This window comes from Channa argus, chromosome 9 (genome assembly GCF_033026475.1).
Source record: "Channa argus isolate prfri chromosome 9, Channa argus male v1.0, whole genome shotgun sequence".
NCBI classification, from domain to species: domain Eukaryota; kingdom Metazoa; phylum Chordata; class Actinopteri; order Anabantiformes; family Channidae; genus Channa; species Channa argus.
The window spans coordinates 23,401,807-23,429,582 of NC_090205.1; the positions used below are offsets into that span (position 1 = coordinate 23,401,807).

Sequence of the window (27,776 nt, forward strand, 5' to 3'; positions counted from 1 at the left end):
AGATTTCATTAAGATTACATTTGAAGTTACTGGAGAATGAAACACCCAGTCAACACACATTTCAATAAATCAAACATGCCCTGATTATCAATCAAGGTGATCAAGTCATTTGTAACCTATTTATTTCCTAAATTATTTTGGCCCATTGTATTTACAATACAAGTCCCTTGCTGCTAGACAGATTGTTTTCATTCAGACTTTTAATTAAAACAAAAAACATAATTTCTATACAAATGACAAATTATGGAAAATGACATTATTTGTGAATTTAATTAATTGTAACATGAATGATCCATGCTAAAATCTAAATTTGATATAGATATGCAGGGTAATGATTGAACAATCCAAATCTGATAATTATAGGTACAAATACACATTCAGTTTCTATTTCCATAAAATTTGATTGTAACAATAAAGTTACAGTCAAAACATGTTCTCACGGACATTATTTACAGTGCAATTTGTTTTATGTTAAAGGAACCGCTTCAAACGCTGACTATGACACATTTTAAATGAAAAGACATTTTCTTAAAGGCAGGCAACTGATTGAAAATCCACTTCTTGAATCAACTCCATGAATATGCATTCATAGACTGTATGTAAATATATAAGCAATGTTCCTATTGCAACTTGAAAGCATCAATATAATAATCCATGTCAGGAGGGTGATGGCAGAAGATGCCCCTCATGGACCACCTGTGAAATTTGAACAGAAAATAAATTAGACTGAGAGCCAGGAGGTATCAATTATTTTACACCCTGACCTTTACCCACAGGCAGTTTTTTACTAAACATGATTTTAAAAACCTGTTGCAAACAACTCCAAGCATTTCCACTAAGCCACTAAGAGTAATTTATTATCATGTGACGTCTCAACAAGAGCATATTTTAAACCCTACTGTTGGATACTACTACTACCAACTTTCAATTTGGAAAAAAAAAAAAAAAAAAACGCAAAACAATTCTGGTGGCCATTATAATGTGTTTTTCAGAAAGCCACATGAAGTTATATCTAAAATTACAGTATATAAGACCAACTAATTCAGACCAAATCCATTTAATTTGTTAGTGTCTTCCCTGGCTGCAGATAAATATAGTGCACTATTTATTCTTTGATTCATGTATTACAAACCATTTTGAGTTTAAAAGCTCAGCTTGGTTCCAGTTGTACTGTGTAATGCCCTCAGTTTAAGCGATTGAACTTAAGGCAGGTTTACAGCCCAAGTCAGCTGATTGAACCAAATACTCTCTCACTTAAAGCCAACATAATAAAACTAAAAATAGTTTACTTGCCTGAATATTTAAGTGGCTCAAGAAGGTTCTGTGGCTGTTAGTATTGCTTGACCTGAATGTATTACATATGGAGACTGTAGGATCATAAACAACTATATATATCATTTATAGAATGCATGACTCTGAGATAAAACTTCTTTTGTATTCATTGCCACGTGCTGCTTGTGCAGTGCTAAATCATGTAACACACTTTATCATGCTACCGGGAAATGTCAGAATAAGAGTGTAAAGCTTCATGTTGTAAGCATGGAAACATTGTATTTGGATAGTGAAAATGTAACAAAAGTCACTGTGACAATCAGCTGTTTTTGGGGGTGGGGTGGGGGGTGGGGGGCGAGGTGTAGGTACTGGTTCCAATTACTATACTGTATGTTTGTGTTGTTCCTTTAGATGGCGAAGAAGATGTTACCAACGCCATCTAGTGGGTGTTTTTCTAATTACAAGGCAAAAAATTATAGCGATCAGCAAAATTCACTGGCACATCCAGGGGCCAAAAACCAATAGTGTTACTAACTATACGCTCACTGGCCACTTTATTAGGTACACCTGTACAATCATTTTTGCCCCCCTCATTTATTTAATTTATTTATTTGTCTTTTTCCAGATGGACAATAATCTGTTTTCATAATTTTCATAACCTTAAAAGAACATTTTGACAGATCCCTTAAAGATGTGAAATAATGTTAAATAAATATACTGCAAGATTAACTTTTAAATGTTTGAACATAAAAGAGTTTTGATTCAACCATATGATACTCACATGTACACAGATGTATCCATAAACCTATACAATATCTGTTCCATTTATTAGCCAAGTGAATAAAGTGTAAATAAACGCATTAAAAATGCCCCAAATGGCTTCTTTTCTCACTTACTCAGCACCTGAAGCTGAGCTCTGCTCTTTGCTTTCCCACAGGTAAACTCCACCACCCCACTCATGTCTTCAGAGGTTTGTCTGAGGCTCAGCCTGTGGACTGTGCCGGTCTTCTCCAGGCGTATATGAGGGCTTGTCAGTAAGGGCTCTCCGTTCAGAGTCCACATAGCAGATTTGATGTCAGGAGCTGACACTTCACATTCAAAGCAGGCTTCATTTGGAGCCCTGACCTCGACATCTTTGAGGTCTGTGATCATCAACAAGGCCTGGGCTGAGACCACATACAAAACAGAGCAGAAGCGTGTTAGCATTTTTGCAAAAACACGCAATCTTAGCACGGCTACCTCAAATTTGGTAATCACAGTTACCACAGATTGTACTGGGGGCAATGCAATGTATCTGAGAGTTACTGGATAATGTTGAAACATCTTTACTTATTTTAAGACAGAAATATCAGACTTTTGTGTGACTTACATATTCTTGCATATTGTTAAATTATTTAAAACTTCCATAACAAGCCAGTGTCCGAGGCATAAATAAAACATGCATGTTATTAGAATCTGTGTTGGTCCTTCGTTGCCATTAGATGGAGCCACAGTATGAGATAACACATGACTGAGGGTTTGTGTGTGGTTGTGACTGTTATACAGTACATGTTATATAGTAGGTGTGTGGCCATGACACTACTTGGTACACAGTTATCACTACTAAACACGTGACAATAAAAGGTAGCTTTAGTGTATATGTATATATATATATATATATATACACCCCATAAATGTACAGAAGTGGATGTTCCTTAGATGGTATTACACTCATTATTTTATTTATTTTTTGTCCTTTCAGCTTATCCCGTGAGTTCAGGGTCGCCGTAGTGGATCATTGTCCACATGTTGATTTGGCACAGTTTTTACGCAGGATTCCCTTCCTGACGCAACCCCCCCCCCCAATTTCTACTGGGCTTGGACCGGCACTGCACAGCTGGGGATGGGAATGGGCTGTTAGGGGTACAGTGTCTTGCCCAGAGACACTTCGACATATAGCTGGGGCTGGGCATCAAACCACTGACCCTGTGAACGACTGCCTTACCAACTGAGCTACAGCCGCCCCTATGGTATTACACTCATTATAATGATAATAAAGTTTGCCCTTAAACTTCACATTACTCTCTTACCCTCCACTGTCAGTTTTGCAGAGCATGTATACTCTCCAACCTGGACACTATAAGTGCCCTCATCATCAAGTGCCACCTGCTGGATGATCAGTTTCCGGTAACAGCCTTCACTGCAGATCTCAAAGTGCTCCGAAGGCAGTATGACGTTGCTTTCTTTGTACCAACGGATACTACATCTGGGGTTAGACACCATGCAGTCTAGGATCACACGGGTCTTCTCGAGAGCAGTCTTATCCTGCAGAGGTTTTACGATGCTGACGGGGAGCTCTGGAAGGGAAAAAGATACAGCTTATTAGAATTAATTTGATGACGTAATGTAGAATTTAATGACGTTTTGTAACATTAACGTATTGAATTGGTATATTCAGCAAGCTGCAATGCTCTGCGAGCTCTGTCAACCATGTAGGTTCATGTAGGTAACATACAGTACTTTGTAGTGTAGCATTTGTACATTATGATAGTACCTTCTACATCCAGGTAAGCAACAGATTCAGCATGTCTTGCAACAAACTTGATTTCTCCAGAGTCCTCTGCTCGCACATTGCACATAAGAAGAAAATGTTTGGTTCCTGCAAGAAGAGGAAATTGCTGAAATATATAAATAATAAGCCGGATAATAATAGGTCCAGTTTCCTTGCTAAAAATTATATTCAGTATTAACTTCCTAACACGATATTATTTCTTTTCTGTTCATAGTAGGTTATTATTATTATGATACTACGGTGGCCCTGAAAGCTCAATGCACTGCAATTGGAGAACACACATGCAAATAGACAAAACACAAGCAAAAATATAAAAACTACTTTGCCAACACCGGCGCAGCATTAAGAAACGTGTTGCAAAATGCCACAACACAGCCAAATTTAGAAAAGCGCTGCAAAAAGCCACAGAGTGCTGAAATTGGTGGTGTTGTGTCTGTTTGGAGAGCGTTTCCTAATGCTGTGCCTGTGTTGTCAAACTGGTGATGTGGTTGATGTATTTTTGCTTGGGTTTTGTCTATTTGCATGTGTTTTCACAAATTGCAGTGCTTTCTGCTCTCAGGGCCACCGGATAATACAGTATATTAAGGCATAACTATTGGGAGTGTGCACAGTAGGATGTATTACATGATCATAATTTTGAAGCTGACCTTCCTGTCGGATCTTGATGGTGCTGGTGGGCTGAATCCTCTCCCCACTTTTGTACCACTCTCCAGGGACATCCTCTACTGAGATCTCACAAACAAAGACAGCGTTCTGATCCTCCTGGATGTCCAGGTCCTCAAGGCCCTGCAGGATCAACAGCTCACGCTCTGCAAAAAAAATACAAATAAATACAATTATTATAATAAAGAATAAACAGAATAACCATTTCTTAACAGTATCAAATACGAAAGTAAGAAGAGAGAAACAACGTGCACGATAATTCAACCTAAATCTTTTTTTCTTCTGAGCTTTTTTCTTGTAAAACATTGTAATTGCAGAGCTGTTGCATTGCACATTTATGTACATAAAGTATTAAAATGGACACTGAACACAAGTTATGTTATATAAACTCCTCCGTTTTACAGTTGTACTCCAGACGCTGCTGGCAGATGGCAGTGTTGTGCTGCATTTGCAGAAATCATAGGCAGGTTAAAAGAACAATAACTGTTCTCTTATGACATAAATATGAAAGGAAGAAGTGCTAACAGGCCCTGTTAGCCACTGCTGCAGCACGTACAGCAGTAGGCCTGCTGCAAAATGTTCCTTGAATAATGATACTCTTTATTTTATGTCATAATAGTTTGTATTTATATTTATATTTTATATCGACATCATACACAGCATTGCTTAATTGCTTATCTAAAAATTATTTCTTTAAGTTAGGGGGGAAAAAACCACCATCTTGGTGTCCAATAGCTACACTCTATTCAAGCTAGCTTAGTGCTAGCTCTTATTTAACGTCATATATTGCTGATAACTGAGTTAGCAAAGTTAATGTATACACCGGCTATTAGCTCGGGGAAAATAATAACGCTCCCGACATTAAAGGAAAGCAGCTAAACCAGACCAGCAGATCCTAACTCAGCAGCTAACAAAGAAGCCCAAAGCAGCTAACACCAACAAAGATGGCAGGGCTTTATCTGACATTACAAATCCAGCTTCTGCGTGTGGTAAGTGTTTTCTTTATCGTTGTACAATTTGCATTTATCTTGCTCAAAATGATTTTAGCTAACTACATAAATATGAAGTGTTTAGATTCTTTAAAAATCTCTAACTGAAACAAAGTGAGCAGTGTGAGTGGAAACATAGCTAGTTAGCTAATGTAGCGTTTGGCTGCATCTAGTAAATTCAGATTTATCTTCTCTGCTCTTTGACAGTTTTGCTGGACAGGTGGTAAAAAGTAGTTCCCACAAATATTTTCCTTTTTCCCCGACATCGTTTACGGCCTTTTCGCAGACCGTTGTTTGCCGCAGATCGTTTAACGTATGTAAAACCATGTAATTGGACAAAGCAATTGTTAGTACAAGTTCAGCTCTGGTAACATGATCTTTAGAATATCATAAAAATATTATAGTTTCTGTTACTATGGGTAAGCAGACGTGATTTGTGCGAGCATAGTAATATATTCTTTTAATTAAGACGGCTACATGGCTTTTATTGCCTTTTTAGTTTTTGATGGTCAGTGTTGACATCGTGCAGGACTTTCTTAACATTTTAGACGCTTTGTGTGAGTTAAATTACTGCCTAACCAACGAGATTTTGTTGATAAAAAATACCTATGTTCTGTAACAGAATAATTTATTTTGACAAATTACTGGTACAAACTGGTTTTCAAATAACAATCCTGCGAAATACGGTTATGGACTCTAGTTCTCATTTATCAGCAGTAATGTTGAATTGGTGAAAACTGTCGTGGTGGAAACAAATCGTGGTGCAGCAGAGTATTTTAACTGGGGTGGTTTGCATTTTGTCTTGGCTTTTAGTGTTATAGTGCTTGTTGATAAATGATTCCCACCCAAAATGTCTTCTATTGCCATATTAAACCCGCTGCACATCTTTTCTTTGCTGACTTTCAGTGATCAAATTTTCACTGTTCTGCTGCGAAGCACAGGAAAACACCAGAATCCTGAACATCACTTTTGAACGGGGTTATAGGTTAAACGTCAGAGTTCGAACAGGCTTGAAAAATTCAACCAGGGATCGGACAAAGAAGCTGTTGTTCAGACATAGTTCAGTTACTCTGAGTAACTTCAGGCAGCCGCACCGTGATGTCACAGTATTTAGACAGAAATCATTACCATAGACCTCCACAGTGCAGGAAGTACTGGCATCTCCAGCATCGCAGGCGTACAACCCCGAATCACTGACACGGCATTTCATGATCTGAAGAAACCGTTTTCTTCCCATTGCATAAATGCGCACGTCCTTGCCAGGCTTCATCTCAACCCCATTCTGAAAAGGATTAAAATATGTTTTATTTTATTTCAAGGAAAATGAAGCCAAACAAAGTTCTACTCGACACCTCCTCCTTACAGATGTGCTTCTTGACAGCAGATAATTCAGAAACACTGGTTTGGAGCGTGTCTGTGTTTATGATCTAGAACATTTACCTTTGTCCATTTGACGTCAACGGCGTGTCTCGACAGCTCACACTCGATAGAGATTACTGCCCCTTCTGGAAATTTCTGGTCCTCCAGTGTTCTTAAAATGGTTAGCGGGGGCTCTGTTGGAGAAAAAGTGTGTTTGTAAAGAAACCGAACCCCATTTCAATGTCTTAAGGTAGATTTTAGACACAAATTAATAATAAATGTAATTAACAATAGTCAGATGACCAAATGAGCTCTATAACAGTCGAAGTAATTCAGACCCTGTTGAGTATTTTAAATGTATTCTGAAGATGATCTGAAGTTAACATCAGCAATCTGAGTCATTAAGTGATTATCTTCTAAGTAACAGCTGCTTCAGTACAAAAGTGACGATTCAATCACTGCGGCTTGAAATTGAATCACTGCCTAATTAAACACAAAAGCGGAATTCTATTGTAAAAAAAATCCATCTGTGTTTGTTGGCCTCATAATTTGAGACAAAACATTCGACCACATAATGGGTCACAGATTTTGGTCTCGTAATGCCCAATATAAACAAGGGGGAGTAATTACAGTATTCCTGTTCTCCATCAGTGTAATCAGCATACATGTGGGTATAGATGTGAGAATCCATTCTTTGAGTTGCGTGGACTAATTTACCATAACGAGATTTTCGTCTAATTGTCGTGCTTACTATTTCAACCCCTGGATCAAAGGAATGATACTTCCCGCGTAAGTTGGCACGGCGTGGATTATTGACTGAACAGAGCTACTGATTTCCATTGGGTCACGCTAGGCTATTTAGTTTTTGTAATGTGAGCCTGGATAAAGGCAACGGTAGCAGAGCTGTCACTCCAATTTGTTATCATGCCTCCACCGGCTGCCATTTGGTTTACTCTGAATGGACCCCTTCAGTCACTACCAGTCAGAGGTCATTATAAAATTAGTGTAGTAAAATGCTGTTTGTGAAGTACTGCAGTGTACCGTGCAAGACTTGTGAATTGTAAATTAAACACTTTTAAACTGTTTAGGGTTATTTGCAAGTATTGACCCAGTAAATCACAGATAATATGCCTTGTGATAAGCACATTATTGCAATGATATTTTCCATTGTTTTGTTTTTTTTATACATACCCTTTACAACAAGCCTTGCCGATGTCTTCAGATTCTCAACACAAAACATAAAGGTTCCTGTGTCTTCTACTGATAAGTTAGAGATAGTGAGGCTGTGGACTTGGTCTTTGGCTGTCATACGGAAGTGATTTGTTGGCTTGAGATGAATTCCGTTTTTTATCCAAGTGCCTGGAACATTGGGATGTGATAGCTCCACTTCAAAAGAGGCCGTTTCCCTCTCTGTAGTTTTAATGTCCGTCAGTCCTCTCTCAATGGTGATTTTTCGGGCTGTAAAAAAATTTGCTTGACTGCATAAAAGACAACACTGAAGTAATCGAAAGGCAGAATTAAGGGATTCTGAAGTGATATATGAGATTACCATACACTACCACTCACAAAAAGTTATTTTAAAGGGATATTTCACTTTCTGACGACATTTCAGAATGCACCCAAAATGTACTATAACCTTTACAGGTGAACGGAATTTGACCCTCTCTAAACTTTCGAATGCATCTGTCCACATGTGGCATGCTGTTCTCTGACCAGGTGGTTAATCGCAAAAATCATATCTGTCACAATTACAAGTGTCTGATCTATGAATTGACCACTAAATGTTCTGGTTCAATGACATTTTGTATTTAAACAGTCCTCGTCATCATGCTATTAACATTTTGAAATCATGAGACCAAGATGCTCATGGACACACGACAAGTTATTGAGACATTGACATTTTTTTTTTTTGTGGCCACCGATGTTGTTGGCTTTCAATAGATTGTCTGAGACGAATAAATTACAATTGCATGCTTCTCCTTAAGTCCCCTACTTTCATGATATAATATCACTGCATGAACTTTTTACATTTTCCAGTTTTCGTGAGTAGTTAATGCTTTGCGAGTACTTTTTGTATTAGTACAGTAGTTGTACAATGAAGACAAAGATAACGTCTGAAAGAGTGACCCCAGTAACAAAGCATTTTCATTCCTCTATAGCGGTGACAAGACATGGTGTCGATTTTCGCTTACAGAATAGGCCTGGATTTCTGTGCACAGTGGTCTGCAGTTAAACAATACAAGCTGGCACACGTTCACATGCTGATATTTCAATCGTTTAAGTACTGGGCATTTCACAAAAGCCGGGTTTGCATCTGCCAACATTTTTCACTTATTCTAACACAGACAAGCATTCCTTGTGGGAAAAAAAAAAAAGAAAAAAAGAAAACAGTGTTTATTTTGGAGACCTGATGACAACAACCTCAGTTTTGAAGGCCAGTGGGTAAATTTAGATGCAATGAGAGGAGATCCAAATTCATAGGAGGTGCCAACAGCAGCCTGAAGTCCTGACTTTCCCCTTCCCACCCACACTAGTGTTGAAAGAACAGCCTTTAATTCACCCACTGGCCTGTGGGTCATAAGATTAAGAAATATAAGAACGCAAATAATTGCATATTAATACCTACAAGATGCCTGTTTTATAGTGTGTTGAGTTTGCTACTTATAAAATTGATGTGGTGCCTGTTCATAGTGACTCTTTGTTTGCAAAGTGTAATTTGTGCCCTGAACAACAAGCTACTATACCTATATATCTCATTAAAAGTGTAATCTAATTTTCTTTTTATATAGGTAATAATTACCAGGTCTTAACTGATTCTGCTTCAATAACAAAACTTATTTTGCAAGTCAGCTTGGGCTAGCACATAAGGATATCACCTGTTGGTTGCCATCATGTTCCAGGACAAGATTACTCTCACTCAGATTACTCTTACTCAGTTGAGCTTCGCCTTCACAAGGAGCACTGATGGATGGCGTGCAAGGCGTGGAGTTGTCGGCAACAGCAGTAAACAAACAACAACAGAGCATAGTGAGAACACGTGCACACTCACGTTCTACCGTTAGCTGCGCTTGTGTGCGATCATGGAGGGTTTCACAGCTGTAGGTGCCTCGGTCAGACATAGCCAGTTTGTGGATGGTGAGACTGTGTTTTCTACCGCTGTGTTTCAGGGCATACTTGGCATCAGGGTGGATCAGCACCCCCTGCCTCATCCATTGCACTTCTCCTGAATCCAAACTCACCTCCACCTCTAGAATGGCATCACTGTACTCTTCGGCCGTAACTGGGGTCATTTTCTTGGTGAACAGCACCTGTTTTTCTAAAAAAAAAAAAAAAAAGAGTTTATTAATAATTCCTAAATATCATCTGTCATGTCAAAGCGTGAGCAAAGCTACACTGGAAGTTGAGGCATGGAGAGCAAGTAAAAAACTTTGCCCCTTACGATGTCACATATGCCCCAACCACCGAGCCACTTGTCTCTGTCTGTAACTATCGGAATTCTAACAGAAGAAGCTGCTAAGTACTGTCAAAGTCACCTTTGTTTACTATGGTATTTATGTGGTATTTAAACTCTCTTGCTTTTATGTTTACATTCAATCCAGTATCTGGGAAAATAGTTCATAGTTTAAACTATGGTAATGAGGTTATTGAACTTAAATGTGCTAAATTTCTACAATTCATCCAGACAAAGGTACAGTACATGTACATAGTGTTTATGCTTTAAGCACCAAACTCACCTTGAACTCTGAGTTCTGCTTCTGATACCAGCCCCTCTGCATCAGCTGTCACTCTGCCGCTATCTGAAACCATGCAGTTGTGGATACAGAGCATGTGGCACAGACCATTGCTTGAAATGACAGTCCGCTCATTCAGTGCTCCTGGCTTGTCATTTAAGCGCCACACCAACGGAGTGTCCTCTGGTGAAACCACACACTTGAACACTGCATCTTCTCCTTCACAAACGGTGATGTTACACAGCTCTGCTATGAACTCAACAACACGAGGAGCTGAAGGCAAACCAGTCGGGGAAATTAGATTTGGTAACACATTATTTCTCTCTGCTAGGACTTAAACGTTGGAAGATTTCAACGCACTTACTTTCAATAGTGACAGTGGCTGAGGTCCTGTCATCTGTGGATTCACAGGCATATTCTCCAGCATCGTCTTCCACCGTTTGGTGTATGGTGAAGCTTCGCTCTCTGCCTTGTGCCCGTATTGTGTGCCGACGACTTGGAGCGATCTCCTTACAATCTTTAAGCCACAGCACATCTCCTTTTAGCTTGCTGATCTCACAACGTAATGTAAGGCTGCGGCCTTTCAGAGCCACAGTATTCACAAGCGGTCTGATAAATTTCACCTTCATTTCTGATGAGTTAAATAAGAAATATATTTTCATACATGTTGACTTTGTGAAAGTTGCATTCAAGTGGATCCTTATTAAACAAGAGAGGTGTTATTTTGATTGGGAGTCCAAAATTCTTACCTTTGACTAAAAGACTGAAATACATTTCATCCGTGTTTACGTCACACATATATTCCCCAGAATCTGACAGCTGCAAAGGATTAATGGTGAGCTTGTGGGTATTACCCTCACTGGAGATGTGAATGTTGTCCTCATTCAGTAGTTGGCCATCTTTTAGCCACCGAACATTGGCTCTTTCATGGCTCACAATGGCACATAGTGTAACACTTTCATTTTCATTGGCAGAGATTTTAGTATTAGCTTTTTTATTCACAAACCTGACTGGTGGCACTGTGCAAAAAAAGATTTACAAAGAAGTTTCTTGTAAATCGCATGTGAACACATAAAACTTTAAACACAAACTGCAGAAATTAAATCTGGAACATGTTTCAAAATACTGTAATTTTACCTTGCACGTCAACGATTGTTACCAATTTGTCATCGTTGGCATCGCAGATGTATTTTCCAGAGTCTGAGGGCTGAAGTCCAGAGATCACAAGCTTTCTCACAACGTCATGGCTGTCAATTTTTATACGCGCGTCTGGTTTCAGTATCTCGCCATTCCATAACCACCGAACAGTGGCACTTGGCCGAGATACCTCACACTCCAAAATAAGGTCATCTCCTGCTACTAGGATATGATGCTCTGGGTGCCCTGAGTTCCCTATGATCCGAACTGGAGGCTCTGAGCACAAAAAACACGGTGTCAGTGTTCTCCTTGTTGAGCAAAGATGTAGGATATATACATATTTGATAACATTATTACCATTGACAGTGATATAGAAGACCATCTTATCATCCACCGCATCACAAGTGTACTCTCCTGAATCTTCAAGGCTGGCATTTAGGACAACCAGGGATCGAAAAACGCCTTGCTCCTCAATACAGTATCGCTCAGTGTCATCAATTAGCTGATTATCTTTGTACCAATTGACTGAGACATTGGATCTTGAGAGTTCGCACACAAGGCAAATATCATCTGACAGACAAAACTGCTTTTCTGTTTTTGCTTGAGGTTTTCCAAGAATTTTTACTGGCAACTCTGAAAATAAAATAAAAATTTGAATTGTATTTAAAGAAACAAAACAAAACAAAAAAACCCACCAAAATCTATCCTTTGTTTTCCCCACTGTCCGGTGTTTTTCATAGAATTGTGATACCTAAGGTTCAACAACACAGTGCAAGTCCTTTACCTTGTTATCAGAATAAAGTCAAAGATACAGACTTTTTGTTAGCTAAGTCTAAACATTTTTTATATATTGCATAGATTAGGGCTTTGTTCTGCTAAGCAAAAAGAAGTTGGTTTTTCTAAGCTGTATCTAAGAGGACATACTTGCATGTCTCTTGTAGTAAATGAACTTCTTCTAGCAATTTCAAATTAAACATTAAGGAATATGTTCTGTCATGACATTGGGGTAACCACAGCATAGTACCCTACATTAAAAAACATTTTGAAGCTATACCTTTAAGAACAGTAACCTACCTTGCACTTTTATGTGGAAATCCATCACATCATCCTTTGCATCACAGACATATTGTCCAACATCTTCTGCTCTTAGAGCGTGAATGGTTAATTGACGCATGACACCATCCTCAAGGATAGTTATATTTCTGGAGTCTTCAACTTCTTCCCCATTCTTCTTCCAGATAACCTCTGCATTTGATCTTGAAACCTCACAGTCTAGAATCAGTGACTCCCCAGCCATTTTCTCTAGTCGACTTGCCATCTTCCTTGGACGTATGAAGCGAACAGGCGGCTCTGTGTATTAAGAATATTTAGTGTTATAAATGGATTAACACTGACACAGCAACACATTTTGGGAACCCTCTTCCCTCATTCTTTTGTGTTTTTGTACCTGCAATGTTTACAAAGTATGTCACGGAGTCATCTGCAGTGTCACATACATATTCTGCTGAATCCTTTACAGTAGTTTCTGGTATAATAAGTCTTCTGTACACACCATCCACCTCTAGGATAAGGTTATCATTCTCTTCAACTTCAAGTCCGTCTCGATACCAGCGCACCACTGCATTGGGCCGTGAAATCTCGCAGCTCAGTACCATCCTCTCAGAGGTTTGCTGGCACAGTTCCATTTGTGACTGACTTGGGGATACAATTTGCACTGGAGGTTCTAGAAAAGGACATTTTGACCCAACTTATTCATTGTTCATTAATTTATTGTATGCTACAAGACATTTCTGTTTTCTAGATGTCAAGTTGATGCAGTGCAGTCTAAGTTACAAGTTATTAACAATTTTCACCAAATTAAAGGGAGCTCTACTTTGTCTCAATGAGACAAAGCTTGGAGATAAGAAAGTATAAATGCCTTTGCCTTTTGAAATTTAAAAATGGTCAAAGATGATACAAACAAATTACTCAATACTGATGAATGAAATACCACAATCTACCTATTGTTCTCTTTGCTGTTACAATATAGAAGAGTGTATGTAGTATTAGGATGTTTACCTGTAATGCTAAGATGAAAGAATATAGAATCATCAGCTGTATCACAAACATATTCCCCAGAATCTTCAACTCCACCAGAGAGAATCTTTAGCCGTCGATAGGGTCCTTCAATCTTAAGCTTGATGTTTTCACTCTCTTGCAGCTTTTGGCCATCTTTGTACCAGCTGACAGCACCATTGGGACGAGACAATTCACAGCTCAGAATAATTTCCTCAGGAACGTGACGATCAAGGTGGACATCCTCTTTGGGGTAGATAATCATCACTGGGGGTTCTTTGAAGGTAGAATATATATAAAAAAAAAAAAATCAAACACTATTCGTGCATACATATTTTTAGTCTATGGAAGTGTTAGTAAGATATATTATTACCTCGTATGTTAACTTTGAAGATTAAAATAGTGTCTCCTGCACGACATGTGTACGTGCCTGCATCGGACAGTTGGGCTGAATGTATAGTTAGATTTCTTTTAGTGCCCTCTGCTTGCATAATGACATTATTGCTTGGTTGTATTTCAGTTCCATCTTTGTACCACTGGACAACCCCATCAGTCCTTGATACTTCACATGACAGAACAAGCTGTTCTTTTTCCACAACACTCTTGAAAAGGTCCTCCTCTGCGATATCAGCAAATGTTACCGGTGGTGCTGCGTAAAACAGTTAAAAAAAATCGTAAGTTGTTGCTTCAATGTAGCATTTATTGCTTATGCTCATGTATTCACTACCTGTAAGGTCAGGATTTCACAGCTTAGACATGCTGCTCTCAAACCTTGCTATCTACATGACTCTCTCTTTACAAATACCGTGATTGTGTTAATGCTGATAGTGTTAACTTACTTTTGAATAAAAGTAGAAAAGTTAATGAAAGCTGTGCACTCATGAATTGCAATTGTCATAGGTGAATGGGACAAAACAGGAAACTCATCAGAATGCATGCTATTTTTTTTAGAAGCTAGACTTAAATGTGAACAAGTGAAGAATATGAAAATAACATGTAGGATGACATTAGGACAATTAGAAGGAGGTCAGCTATGATGAATATGATAATAATATGATATGATAATCAGGTGTTCTTTCTTCTTAGACATTAAGGTTCATGAAGCTGTATGTGACTCTACATCTTGCCAAGAAAAAGCTTAGCATATCACCTTTCACCTCCACACAGAAATCGTCGAAATCTGAATCATCAGTTTTACAACTGTACACTTCAGAGCATGAAGATGTGGCGGATTTCATAACCAGTGTCCCCTTGTTGCACTCTGAATCAATGTTTATTCCTGAATTTGGCAAGAGTTTAATTCCATCCTCACACCAATAGGTCTGGCTCGCATGGTCTGAGAAGTCACACCGCAGTTTGTTCAGGCTGCCTGCTTCAACAGACTTGTTCCTCTCAGCCTCTGGAACAGCTGAGAATCAAACCGGCGCTATAGGAATTTCAATTCATTGAACAGTAACCAAATAGTAATCAGATTTGTAACACTATACTAAATAACATTACTGGGATTAAAAGATTTTATAACAAATTTTACACAAATTGTTTGGAATAACAAAATGTGTGCCCTCACAGACGGACAAGTACATAACTCAGTTACTGCTAGTGTTGTGGTCATGGGCTCACATGCCATCAGTGAGCAAGTAAAATTACTCAGTCCAATTTTAAAGGGTTTGTTTTAACTCTAACTGATTTATTTTAACTCAAATTGTTTGGTTTGTCTATAAAGTTTTATTTGGTACAGAACAGATGCAGAAAATGTACACGGTTGTTGCCATTTAATGACCAGGGGTTTTGCAACATCTGCAGCACACCTATCTTAAGTCATATTGGCAATCACAACACTGTGCTCTGCATCCTACAGCAAATGGCAAAGTGCGGCACTAATATAACATGTGGCTGACAGTTCCCTATGTAGCCTACTGATTCAGCAGACCAGATTTAGCATTAATTATTATCATTTTCAGACTAATATATAAAATATAATATGTACATTTTCTATTAGGGTGTCCAACAAAATCTTAGGATGTACAGTATATGTGATTCTGACAAAGCTCAAAATACTTAGATCACCTGCAACATCCACCTTGAATTCTATATGGTCATCTGCGGCCTCACAGCTGTACACCCCAGAGTGTCTGACTTCTGCTGATTGAATAACCAGTGCTCTCAGTTTTTCTTTTTTTTGGATTTCATATTCACTCTTTGGAAGCAGCTGTTCTCCATCCTTGTGCCAATAGACTTGGGCAGTTGGCTCTGAGACTTCACACTGGAGCTTAATTGGGCAGCCTGCTTCAACAAATTTGTTCCTTGCGACCTCAGGAAGTGTTGAAAACCTCACAGGAGTAGCTGGGGGGATATCATAAGAATTACAGAGAACTCTTGTTAAAACGTCAAAACATTTTTTTTAGCACATTTTCTATTTGCAGCTCTGTATTCTCACACTTACAAAATTATCTGCAAGTAAAGTGCAGAAGTGTACAGTTTAATTAGTGTAATAAAGGAAAAGCTTTTAAAGTCATTCAATAAAAGTCAATATGAGAAAATCACCTTCTACGTCCACATGGAATGTCACAACTTCATCAGCGAGCCTACAGCTGTAGAGGCCAGAGTCAGAAGCTTTAGCAGAGTTAATCATTAATTTTCGGAAGCTGCCATCTCTTCTCATATCAAGGCCCGTTTTACAAAAAAGCTCCACCATATCCTTAAACCAGGAAACTTGGGCAAGAGGGTCTGAGACCTCACACTGGAGAATAATCGGAGAACCAATTGCAATCATCTTGTATTTTTCTGACAGTGGTATTGGCAGGATCTTTGGTGAAGAGCCTAGAAAAAAGGGAGAACCAAAGGTTTTGGATATGAGATGTAAACACAGGGGGAAAAAAACACACTGCTCAGCCAGTAATCCTACATTCTCATAAACATTTAAAAGCAAACTGTTCTGTGTATAATTGATAAGATAATAAGGACAGAAAGAAATCACCTTTTACATCCACTTTAAATGTGATGGTGTCATCTGGCGTTGAACATTCATAAATGCCGCTATGTTTGCTTTCAGCAGATTGGATGAATAGTGTCCTTGTTAGATCATCTGACTGTATCTCTACATTGCCTTGTGGCAGGAGTTTCATCCCATCCTTGTACCAGTTGACATGAGCTGAAGAATCATGAGAGAGTTCACAGCGGAGGACTATAGGACTACCTTCTTCAACAGTCCTGTTCTTGTCAGTCTCTTGAAGCTCTGTGAACTTTGCAGGTAGTGCTATAGGTATCAGATATTGGAAAAAGAGTGTCTTCATAAATGTCAGAAATGTTTTTTTAAGCGATTAAAAATCAAATATACTCTATATTTATTTATTTTAAGATAGGAATTTAAATTTAAAGAAAAACGATGGCAAAAGTATTTCAGAAGAAACTACATCTGACAAAACAAGGAAAACAAAAATAATAATTCAAATGATATAAGTTTTCATCCTTGAACACAGACATTAGGCTAAAATAAACAGGTACAGAGCTATAATATATATTATTTAACTTTATATTAGAACCCTGTTGATTTCCATTATTATTAAATTTGATCTGAAAATCAAGCATTTTCTCTTTTTTGAAAATATGAATTATGGTTGGCAATCCAGGACAGTGAAAGCACTACAGAGTTTCTAAGCATCACCTTTTACTTCCACAGCGAAGTGGATATCGTCATCCTTTGACTCACAGCGGTATACACCAGTGTGCGTCTGCTCTGCTGATTGGACAACTAGACTTCTAAAATTTCCCTCTGACTGGATGTCTACTCCAGTTTGAGGTAGGAGCTTTGTTCCATCTTTGTACCAACTGACTTGTCCAGTGGGGTCTGACAGCTCACATTGTAGAGCAATGGGACAGCCTGCCATTACTGTCTTTTTCTGTTCTTCCTCAGCTATAGCTGAAAACGTCAGAGCAGAGGCTATGGGATGTAAAATAGAGCAGGTCAATTAAACCGGTAATAAAGAAATGATGGAAAGTACAATATATAAATATACAAAGTATGCAGTCTCAAGAAAAAGTAATAGCACTGTTTGCAACTCAGTTGTTTTCTGCATAAATTGGCTATAAAATGTAATCTGATCTTCACCAAAGTCCCAATTCTCCACATGCAGAAAACTGGGAAAGTGCAAAAAGTGCCCTTACTTTTTATTGCAGTATTTATAGTATAGCAAAGTTGTAGCTTAAAATTACATTAGGTAAAGTTAATACATTAAGTACAAACATTTAAGTGAAGGAGTTTACTCTGAAATGCCAATTGATTGGAAACGGTTAAAGACTTGAATTAAGCTCGATTTAGGCCAAACTATGATTCCAACTATGATACTCAATCCAATGAAATACATTAACTTGATTAGGTTGGCTAGGTAAAGTTTTTCTTTTATGTTCACTGTTTATTTTCTTGTTTTGTTTTAGTAAATTCTTGACACCTTTGCTCATTGCTTAAACACTTTAGCACTGATTATTAAGCACTGAGTATTTCATATAAAAGTTGGAAATTTAGAGGCTTTTCCATTGCCCCTAAAAAAACAAAACAAAAAGACTGTGCTTTATAGAATATTCTTAAAAGCTAAATTGTTTTAAACCTTTTTCCAAGATGTGTATTGAGGGGAAGGGTTGTTGTCTGTAAAGATTCTCAGTCCTCCAGGCCATAGTTAAGCCTAAATTACTGTTCAGTGACAAGTGGACTTGCTTGTAGTTCTTGAAGATGTTTCACCCTCCATCATTCCAGATGTGGTTCCAGAGTCATTCACACTCTTAACACATGTGACTCCAACAGCACACATGTAGGAGGGCTGGGACAACGACCCCCAGATGACCATCAACTGTCAACAACCTAACACCTCCACAGAGTTTATATGCCTGCCTCTCATAGCCATTTGTTAAGAACTTCTGAACCTTTCGGATCAGAGTTGAAACAACTTGAAGACTGACAAGCAGGTCCGGTTGCCACTAAACAGTACCTTTGGAATACATCAGTGCTGTTACAGTACACTGTGATTCTGGTTTGCCAACTGCTCTTTCACACTTTTATAGTAAATTGATGTCATACAAATAGTGCTAAAGAGACTGAATTAAGTTTTTCCACTTTGTGGCAACATCTTAATCTTTACTGGTTTTCTGTCTCTTGAAAGTGTAAACTATAAAATTGTCATAAAATGTACTTTAGCACGATTAGCTTTTATAAACAGCAAAGTAAACATCTTTAAATGCAGTTTACACACTAAAATCTATTTGCACATGAGACAACATTTTTTGTCACCTTTAACTTCCACATGAAACTGCATTGCATCATCGGTTGTCTTGCAGCTGTAAATCCCTGCATCAGACAGCATTGCTGACAGGAAAGTCAGTGTTCTTATGGAACCCTCTGCCAGCATTTCTTGCCCAGCTGCTTCATGTAGTTTTATTCCGTCCTTGTACCAAGTAACTTTAGCGTTAGGATCGGATAGCTCACATCGCAGCGCTATGGTTTCACCAACTTCAACAGATTTGTTCCTCTCGGCTTCACAAAGTTTTGTAATAGTCACAGGACGAGCTGGGGGTTTTTCAGGTAACATCAAAAGAAAAATGCATCAGTATTAATGGATACAAAAATATTATGCTTTAAAACAACAGAGGAGCAAACTCTCAAATCGAGATTAGTCATGCCAATAAATTAAGGGGTAAAATAAGTCAATATAAGAGATGTGTCTTCATGTTTCATTAGTGTTCTAACAAGAGATATCTTTGGTTAGACTACATTACTAGGCATTCAGGTTAGGATTTGAATCTAATGTATTTACTCGTGTCCCTGATTTTAATACTATTTACAAAACAACCAAGCTCAAAGTTTTACTAGAGTAGTTTTAGTATAAACAAAATCAAGTAAATGAAGATATTGTCAAAATGTTAAAGGCTGCAAAAAGCAATCTCTTCATTTTTCACAATATCAACATTGTGCCCATCCATTTTTTGTTTGATAAAGCTGACTATTTAATTCACCTTTAACAGCCACCTTATTTGCAGTGACACTGTCACTCCAGTGACTATCACAAGTCCTGGATAAATACGTCTCTTCTGATTGGACAGTAGATGCCTGCTTGTTATAGAGAGTTCTTTCCTCAGAGAACAGTTTGTTGTTTACTTGGTCTTCTGTGGTCTCCATGATGTCAGGACACTTTGGTTGGATTGCTGTGGCCTGCATGGACTGAGACAGCACATTTGAATTGTCATGTGCTGTTTGTCCTGTGTGACAAAGGTCATCCAACCTGATAAATGCAGACTGTTTCAAGTTGTAATGCTCCCCTAGTTGGACAGTTGCAGTGTCTTTGGATTTATACAAGTCCAGCGATTGAGGAAGTGTGGTGCTAGGGAAGTCAGTGACTTTCTTTGAGTCTACTGGTCTGCTTAACTCCTCTGATTGGTCAGTTGCAGTCCATAAAGAGTTACACAGGCCCTCTGAATTGACTGTTTTGGGTTGTAAGCAATCAAGAGGCTTCTCTGACAGGACAGCTGCCATCTGTGTGGAGCTACAGAGCTTTTCTGATTGTACAATTGCAGTCTGTATGGATTTAAAGGGCTTCTTTGATTGGACAGTTGTAGTATGTGAGGATGTAATGGGTTCTTCTTTTTGGACATTTGGAAAATGTAAGGTTAGACAGGGCTCCATTGACTGGAGAGTAACATTTTTTAAGGGGTTACAGAACTTGTCTGATTTGACTGATGAAATCTCTAAGTGGTTAACAAGTTGCCCTGACTGGGCAGTTGAGATCTGTAAGGGTTCACCTATCACTGACTGTTGGGTTGGCAACTGCATAGAGCTATGAAACTCTTCAGATTGAGGTGTTAAAGTCTTAGGAGTGGATTCCTCTGATTCAACAGTTGCAGTTTGTCGAAAATTACAAAACTCATCTGTCTGTAAGAAATTATCAAACTCTTCAGCTGGAGCCTCTGCATGCTGTTTATAATGGATGAATACCTCACCTTGTGATTGTGTGGGGTGTTTTGTGTCATAGTGTGTGTGAGATTGCATTACTGAATCTGCAGAGCTACAGTGTACTTGAGATTGTCCATTTATTGTTTGCAGTTTGTCAGAGAGGTCCTTCGGATGTTTAGCTGTAACCCAGTCAGTCATATATTCATATGTCGACTGAGAAGTTGGCAAATGACTGGAATGCTCTTCAGATGTCTGAGTATCTCCTCTCTTGCCACCGAGTATGCCAGAATTGCATTTTGAAGATGTGCAGTCAACTTCAACAGGATAAGCTTCTTCAGTGGACTTGCTCTTCTCTTGGTCAGAAGAAAGCCTTGGCGATGTAGCTATAAGCATTGTGATGTACACAGAGAAAGGTTTTCAGTGGTTGATGGTCTCAAAACTTCTTCTCATAACAGAATTTTACATCAGTGTGGGTTAGCATGGAGTTATGGGATAATCCATTGCAAAGACAAACAAGAAGGTCGACCAGGTTTGGTCTGAGATTGAGCTCCTATAATTCCCCCTTCAACTGCCTCCTTTTATTGTTGTACTGCCAGTGTGTGCACTAACACCTTAAAACACCTAAAGTACATTAATTTTCTTGTCTTTGAGATCGTTGTCATTGCAACGGGTAAAGGTTCAGGGCAGCAATGTGAATGAGAGGGTCTGGTGATGAATAAGACATAAGATGGACTGAAAGAGTTGTAAGCTGCTTGTTACAAGCAAAGATGGCTGTTATAATGAAGAATGAATTGACAAACACAACATATATATTAGTATGAGGAGCAGCAACTCCCTACGTATCACCCACATGTTTGATTAAGAGCCAAAGCTGCAGAAAATGACATGAGACCAGGGATGACAGTGTGACAAAAAGCAAATTTCGAAAAGAAATAAAAGATGCTTCAGATGATGGAGCTAACAATAAAATACACCACTGTTGTTAGTGGCATTTATGTGTTGGGTTAAAATGGATAACTGATGTTCAAATATACTAAATCACCTTTGACATCCACAAGGTATAGGGCAGATGAATCAGCTATCTCACCAATCTCATCACGATTGTGATACTGCTCTGCTGTTTGGACAAAGCCAAAGAAAAAACAATAAGGTGGTTGATAATGTCACATATGTATCTAAATGTTTGATTCTTAATTTTGCAGGTACATTGTGGAACACCACCTTTCATGTCCACATCTAACTGTGCATCACCAGATGTTTCAAAGCCAAACTGCTCATCACCAGACATGTCATTTGACTGGAGGGGCAAGGCTTGGCTGCTGTTCTGTGATTCACAGTCCCTTTTTGGATAGATCTGGGTTCCATCTTTGTACCAACATGCTTTGGCAATGGGATCTGAAATCTCAAATTGCTGAACAATTGGGCAGTACACTTCAGCAGACTTTGTCTTCTTAACGTCAGGACAAAGCAGATATGATGGAGGTGGCACTGCAGAAACTATTGGGGGAATAATTTCATTTCATCATCCTAGATTTTAGAAAATGTGCTTAAAAGATATTCTCTCACAGATAGCAGCTGTGCATTGTAACAAGAAGACAAACTGAAAGCTACTTTAAAAGTTAGTCATAACTAACACAGAAAACAAATTTACTTAAGAAATCACCTTGATTTTTTACTATCAACTGGGCAACATCATCTGCTGTTGCACAATAGTATGCTCCTGAGTTTGAAGGATGAGTTGGTTCAATAACAAGGGTCTTCTTGATGCCTTCCATTTCAAAATCAGGCTCTCTATTAGAATCAGGTTCTTTATCCATTGGCTGTGACACCTGGACACCAGGGTCTGAGCTTTTGCATATTGGTTCAGTGAGACAGGTTGCTTCCAGTGACTCCACAATGTCCGGTGAGGATGACAACGTTGGAGCTAAAGATGATGATTCATATTATAATTATATAACAGTGCATATTTAGACTCTAATTAAGAAAGGGGTTATAGGTTCAGTTTCCCCAAATGGGGGGACTAATCTGTTATATCTCAGACCACACTGATGGAGAAGAATTCAAATCCAATCCAATTTTCATTTTGTCAGATTAGATTAAGATTAAGAAGATTAAGTTTACCAAACAGTAACAGTTTCACCTTTACTAAAACACCATCTGAACACAGAGAAATATGCATATTGTAAATGTTAGTTGCATGTAGTCTCCAGAAAGCTCTAGGATTTGCTCCAAAAAAGTAAATAAAAATCACCTTTTATATCCACAGTGAAGTGGATAGTGTCATCAGAGGTTTCACAGCTGTATAGCCCTGAGTGCAAGAGCTCAGCAGATGGAATAATGAGTCTTCGCAACATGCCAATACTCTGTATATCCCAACCATTCTGAGGGAGAAGCTTTACACCATCTTTATACCAGCAGACTGGTACAGTGAAGTCTGCAACTTCACATTCCAGCTCCAAAGCTTTGCCCGCTTCAAGTGACTTGGTTCTCTCAATGTCAAAGACAGTCGAGTGCATCACTGGTATAGCTAGCATTGGGAATTCAGGACAGCTAAATAAAATCAGGACTATGGTAATGGATATCATCCAATAATGTAATTGCTGAACAGAAGATGAAAAGGGGCTTTGGAGACTTTCAATGCACAGAGCCACAGCAGTCACAAACATGTTCAAAACTATCAATAGTTTTTAGGATTATTTTCATAAAACAGTCCATCATTTCACATACAGTAGAAGCAGGGATTGTTAGTTGCATTTAGAAAGAGGAGGTGGGGTTACACTATAAATGCACATGATAAAAATGATAAAGTCACCTTTTATCTCCACTTGAAACTCGACAGTATCATCCTCTGTGCTGCATCTGTACACACCAGAGTGGCACAGCTCTGCAGACTGAACAACTAATATCCTTATGTTTCCCTCTGAGTGGATTTCTAACGTAGAGTTTGAAACAAGCTGCATTTCATCCTTGTACCAGCAAACCTGGGCCTCGGGATCCGATACCACACACTGGAGTATAATAGGGCAGCCTGCTTCAATCGATCTGGTCCTCAATTCTTCAGGAATTGTTGAGAACTTCAGAGGTGGAGCTATAGATATGTTTAGGTCAAATTAACCTTATGCTGGCCATTTAGCTTATGCAACATAATCACTTTACAGACAACAAGTTGCTAACATGTTGTAATGGCGTGAAAAAAAAAAACACACACAAGCGATAAAAAATGCAACAAGTAATATACAAGATTTTGATAAGAGTTAGTTGCTTTGCCGGGGATGAGCTTGTTAATGGTTCATATCAGTTAAGGTAAAATAAATCACCTTTAATGTCCACATTGAATGTGATGGTGTCACCCTTTGTCTTGCAGCAGTATAACCCAGAGTGGAGAAATTCTGCTGAATGGACAATCAGTTTTCTCACCAAGCCATCAGTTAGAATATCCACTCCATTTTGTGGATGGAGCTTTGATCCATCTTTGTACCAGTGAACCTGGGCAGAGGGATCTGATAGCTCACATTGCAAAACAATGGGGCTGCCTTTTTGGATGGTTTTGTTCCTCTCAGCATCTGGAATTGCTGAAAACCTCACAAATGGGGCTATGGATATTTAGATATTGATCATTAAACTGCAAGAATTATAGATTCATGGTCATTGATTTAAAGAGGACTAAGTGTATTTTTTTTAAAAATAAGGATATAAGAGATATCATTAAATGTGGCAATCAAGAGGGTTAGTCTCTGTGAAAGACAACAACATGATAAGAAACTCACTCCACTCACCCTCAACTTCCACATTGAATCTGATGACATCATCAATTGCGTCACAGCAATACACTCCTGAATGGGACAACTCTGCTGATTGGATGACAATTCTTCTCATGGTGCCTTCTGATTGTATATGAAGACCCTCCATCGTTTGTAATTCCACTCCATTCTTGTACCAGTGCACTCGAGCTGTAGGGTCTGACAGCTCACAATAGAGGACAATGGGGTTTCCAACTTCTACAAATTTGTTTCGATCCATTTCTGACATTGGTGAAAACTTGACAAGAGGAGCTGTATAACAAAACAACGAGACACGTCTTGCTAGTAAGGACAGTGAATGGAAGGGATAGCGATATATTGCATTATGTCTTACATTGCTGGTACATTTTTCTTTACATTTGTCTAATTTAATTAGCAGTAAAACAAAACAAAGGACAGATTTAAGTGGGCTATGAGCGACCCATACCTTGAATATACAGTGCTGCAGAATCACGGATGCCATAGGCAATAAAAGTAATCTCAGCTCCATTGTCTGTATCACGTACACCTCGAATGCGAAGAGACTGGTGCGTTCGTGACCGCCGCATGGAAAAACGTTCTTCCTCCTGAAGCTGGTTGCCATTTAAGAACCATGTACCGATAACTGAGGCAGAGAGCTCAATAGAGAATAGGGCATCTTGCCCCTCTGGTACCAGGGCATCCTGTAAAGGAGCTTGTATTCTGGCCACTGGAACTGTAAAATAACATCAGTTTGTAAAAGCAGTAGTCTTAGCCATGCTGTTTTAAATAGCAGAGACCAAAGCACAATTGTTTTAGTGTAACTGAACGTACCCAAGTGAACAGCTCTAGGGAACTCAACATTGTTGCTCTTTCCATATTTGTTTACGCTGCAAATTCGGAATCGATAATCTGCTTCACACGGTACACTGTCGCCAAGGATCTCGACAGAGGTTGCAGAATCAGTGGTCAGGCACTGTAGCCACTCCTGTGAGCCAGTGCCCACTTCCTGTCGTTCAAGCACATATCCAGAAGGAGGGTTTTTGCGTGAGTCCTGAGCAGGAATCCATGACAAAAGAGCAGCATTAGCACGCTCTGTGTTGATCTGCACACCCACTGGACAACTGGGAGGACAATGTTTGGCCGCTGAAACAAGAGAAATCCATTTGCATTGGAAAAAGGCATATATGTTAAATGATTCCAAAAGCTAATACATGTCAGGCAACATTATTTTATTATTTAATTAATTTTTTAATTTAATTTTTTTTTTTTGGGGGGGGGATTCTGTGATGTAGAGATGCTAGACCATACCTTTTACTCTTAACTGAGAGGAAGTCTTTGATCTGCCAACAAGAAAAGTGACAAGGCCAGAATCTTGAGGCATCGTGTTGACAAAAACAAGGATGTGAGTTCGACCAAAGGACTTAATGATGGTTTGATGGGTTTCACGTAGCTCTACTGCATCTTTGTACCAATGGATGTCCATCTCTTCTTTTTCCACTTCAACACAAAAGGCAGCATTTTCGCCTTCTAAGACATCTACTTTTCTTGGGAGCTTCCGCAAAATTGTACCTGCAAGGAAACACTTCAGTGATTTCTTAGCAACGATGTCAATTAGATAACCAGAATGTTGGTTAACTACTCCAGCAAATCAGTGATCTCTTTTGTCAAAGTCCAATGTTTGGTAGAATCTACCAACTCCTCTCTGTAGCTTTTGTGGCTTTTATGGCTTTTATGATTATGTTTCATTTTTTTGTCCCCTGAAGTCAATAGTCATAATTGCTTCAGATGCTACAGGGCTTTCATTCTTCGGGGTACTCATATTTTGTTTTGAATATTTGAACAGTTTTTTAAAAATTTTTTTTTACTTTCCTCACAATACAGTTTAATAATCTATTAGTACTAGTGGACAAAAAAATGCAACATTATTGCTTTTCCAATTGAATGGAAAGGACATAAAAGTTAATCTTGCACAGTGTGCACAAACATTTGTTGTTGTTATTATGCATACTGTATTCTCAATAATAATTTTCACAGTATAATTTTGCAGGCTGGAATAACTGTTTGCCAGGTTGCCTTGGGTTTAGCAATTTATGCTGAAGTTGTTGTTCTGTGATCCAGGTTTACCTCTTACAGCAACTTCTGCAATGCTTCTTCCCCCATCAGGCATCTCGCAGAGATAAATCCCATCATCATCCACTCCAATGTCACGGATAGTTAGTCGCCTTTTTGTTCCCCACTCCTCCATTCCATATTTGGCCCCTGGCTGCAGTCGTCTATCCTCTAGATACCATGTGATGGGAACAGAGTCCTCTGGAACTTCACACTCAAGAACAGCCAAATCTCGTTCCCAGACTTCTAGATCAATGAGAGGCTGCTTGAACCGCACAGGCGGCTCTGGGACCAGGAAGGAGAAGAACACCAGTTTGACCTTTTTCTCTCAAATTATATTAGTGTGATTTCATCAGTATAAATGTTTCACAGAAGTCAACCCTAAAAACTCACTCATACCACATCTTTTCATTTTTGTGCTAATGTCCATTTAAACACACAGACAACTAATGAAACATATTCACTGTCTTCCAGTTAAATTACCATTACTTATTTTCTAGCCACGCTTGACCATTAGTCCCATAACAGTGTTTATATCTTTGACTGATAGTTCATTACTTTGCTATAAGTTTGGACTTCCCGGGACCATGTTAGAAATAAGTTGCCCTTGCCAAAGATTTCAATCACGCGGACACTTCCGAGACTTTTTACATGCTAATTGATTTTGAAGACATCACACTGACATCGGCCTCTACCTCAAAATTCTGAACTTTGTCTGAACTTTTGTTAGATATTTGATGTGTCACATTTCAGATCATTAATACATTCAATGAATCCTCTAGTGAATCCCAGGATTGAATACCATTTAACTGCTTTAATGGAGCTGATGTTAAATGTTTTGATTACAAATTATTGGCAGTGCAGTAGCCTGCTGTCATGTCATTTTATGAAATTAACTGGTTTATTAAATCTTATTCTTATAAATGTCTTATAATTGACATTGGTTGTTGTGTTAAATATGTGGAAAATAAGGGCTTGAAAAAGAAGCTTTTTCAAATAATAATGCAAACATCGATTGAGTGGACATCGCCTCCTGTTGCTGCTGAAATTACTGTTAAGACTGGGCTGGCAGTGTCATGTGTTTGTTAGGTTTTCATATTATGAAGCTTATTATTTTTCATCCTGTTTATTTTTGGGAATATGACTTTACTGCCATGCACATTTACATTTTAATAATACCGTGACTCTCTGGCTCTACCCCAATAAATGATC

At 38.6% G+C, this 27,776-nt stretch overlaps 1 protein-coding gene and 1 long non-coding RNA gene across 4 annotated transcripts in view; one reads left to right on the plus strand and one right to left on the minus strand.

Moving 5' to 3' along the window:
* Window positions 1-47: 47 nt before the first annotated feature.
* Window positions 48-27,776, minus strand: part of obsl1b (obscurin like cytoskeletal adaptor 1b) — a 30,949-nt gene continuing 3,220 nt past the window's right edge. Inside the window, exons 3-38 of one of the 3 annotated variants that reach the window (XM_067515832.1) lie at window positions 26,580-26,849; window positions 25,764-26,024; window positions 25,287-25,598; window positions 24,922-25,188; window positions 24,471-24,746; window positions 24,012-24,287; window positions 23,507-23,782; window positions 22,946-23,221; window positions 22,358-22,618; window positions 21,916-22,191; window positions 21,737-21,811; window positions 19,761-21,077; window positions 19,039-19,314; window positions 17,422-17,697; window positions 16,735-17,013; window positions 16,302-16,577; window positions 15,825-16,100; window positions 14,908-15,165; window positions 14,131-14,406; window positions 13,761-14,033; window positions 13,150-13,425; window positions 12,777-13,052; window positions 12,060-12,335; window positions 11,703-11,978; window positions 11,315-11,584; window positions 10,930-11,196; window positions 10,569-10,838; window positions 9,884-10,150; window positions 8,026-8,292; window positions 6,916-7,028; window positions 6,604-6,757; window positions 4,471-4,632; window positions 3,806-3,910; window positions 3,342-3,608; window positions 2,169-2,438; window positions 48-696 (exon numbers count right to left, since the gene is read on the minus strand). In XM_067515832.1, the coding sequence (XP_067371933.1) occupies window positions 686-696; window positions 2,169-2,438; window positions 3,342-3,608; window positions 3,806-3,910; window positions 4,471-4,632; window positions 6,604-6,757; window positions 6,916-7,028; window positions 8,026-8,292; window positions 9,884-10,150; window positions 10,569-10,838; window positions 10,930-11,196; window positions 11,315-11,584; window positions 11,703-11,978; window positions 12,060-12,335; window positions 12,777-13,052; window positions 13,150-13,425; window positions 13,761-14,033; window positions 14,131-14,406; window positions 14,908-15,165; window positions 15,825-16,100; window positions 16,302-16,577; window positions 16,735-17,013; window positions 17,422-17,697; window positions 19,039-19,314; window positions 19,761-21,077; window positions 21,737-21,811; window positions 21,916-22,191; window positions 22,358-22,618; window positions 22,946-23,221; window positions 23,507-23,782; window positions 24,012-24,287; window positions 24,471-24,746; window positions 24,922-25,188; window positions 25,287-25,598; window positions 25,764-26,024; window positions 26,580-26,849 (9,860 nt within the window). In that variant the 3' untranslated portion in view covers window positions 48-685. The remainder of the gene's footprint in view (window positions 697-2,168; window positions 2,439-3,341; window positions 3,609-3,805; window positions 3,911-4,470; window positions 4,633-6,603; window positions 6,758-6,915; window positions 7,029-8,025; window positions 8,293-9,883; window positions 10,151-10,568; window positions 10,839-10,929; window positions 11,197-11,314; window positions 11,585-11,702; window positions 11,979-12,059; window positions 12,336-12,776; window positions 13,053-13,149; window positions 13,426-13,760; window positions 14,034-14,130; window positions 14,407-14,907; window positions 15,166-15,824; window positions 16,101-16,301; window positions 16,578-16,734; window positions 17,014-17,421; window positions 17,698-19,038; window positions 19,315-19,760; window positions 21,078-21,736; window positions 21,812-21,915; window positions 22,192-22,357; window positions 22,619-22,945; window positions 23,222-23,506; window positions 23,783-24,011; window positions 24,288-24,470; window positions 24,747-24,921; window positions 25,189-25,286; window positions 25,599-25,763; window positions 26,025-26,579; window positions 26,850-27,776) is intronic. The other 2 variants (XM_067515834.1, XM_067515833.1) reach the window with 2 other exon arrangements.
* LOC137132831 (uncharacterized) lies at window positions 4,641-16,997 on the plus strand. The gene is made up of 4 exons (XR_010915184.1): window positions 4,641-5,475; window positions 13,903-14,041; window positions 14,278-14,431; window positions 16,874-16,997. It is a non-coding gene; the product is annotated as an uncharacterized lncRNA (long non-coding RNA).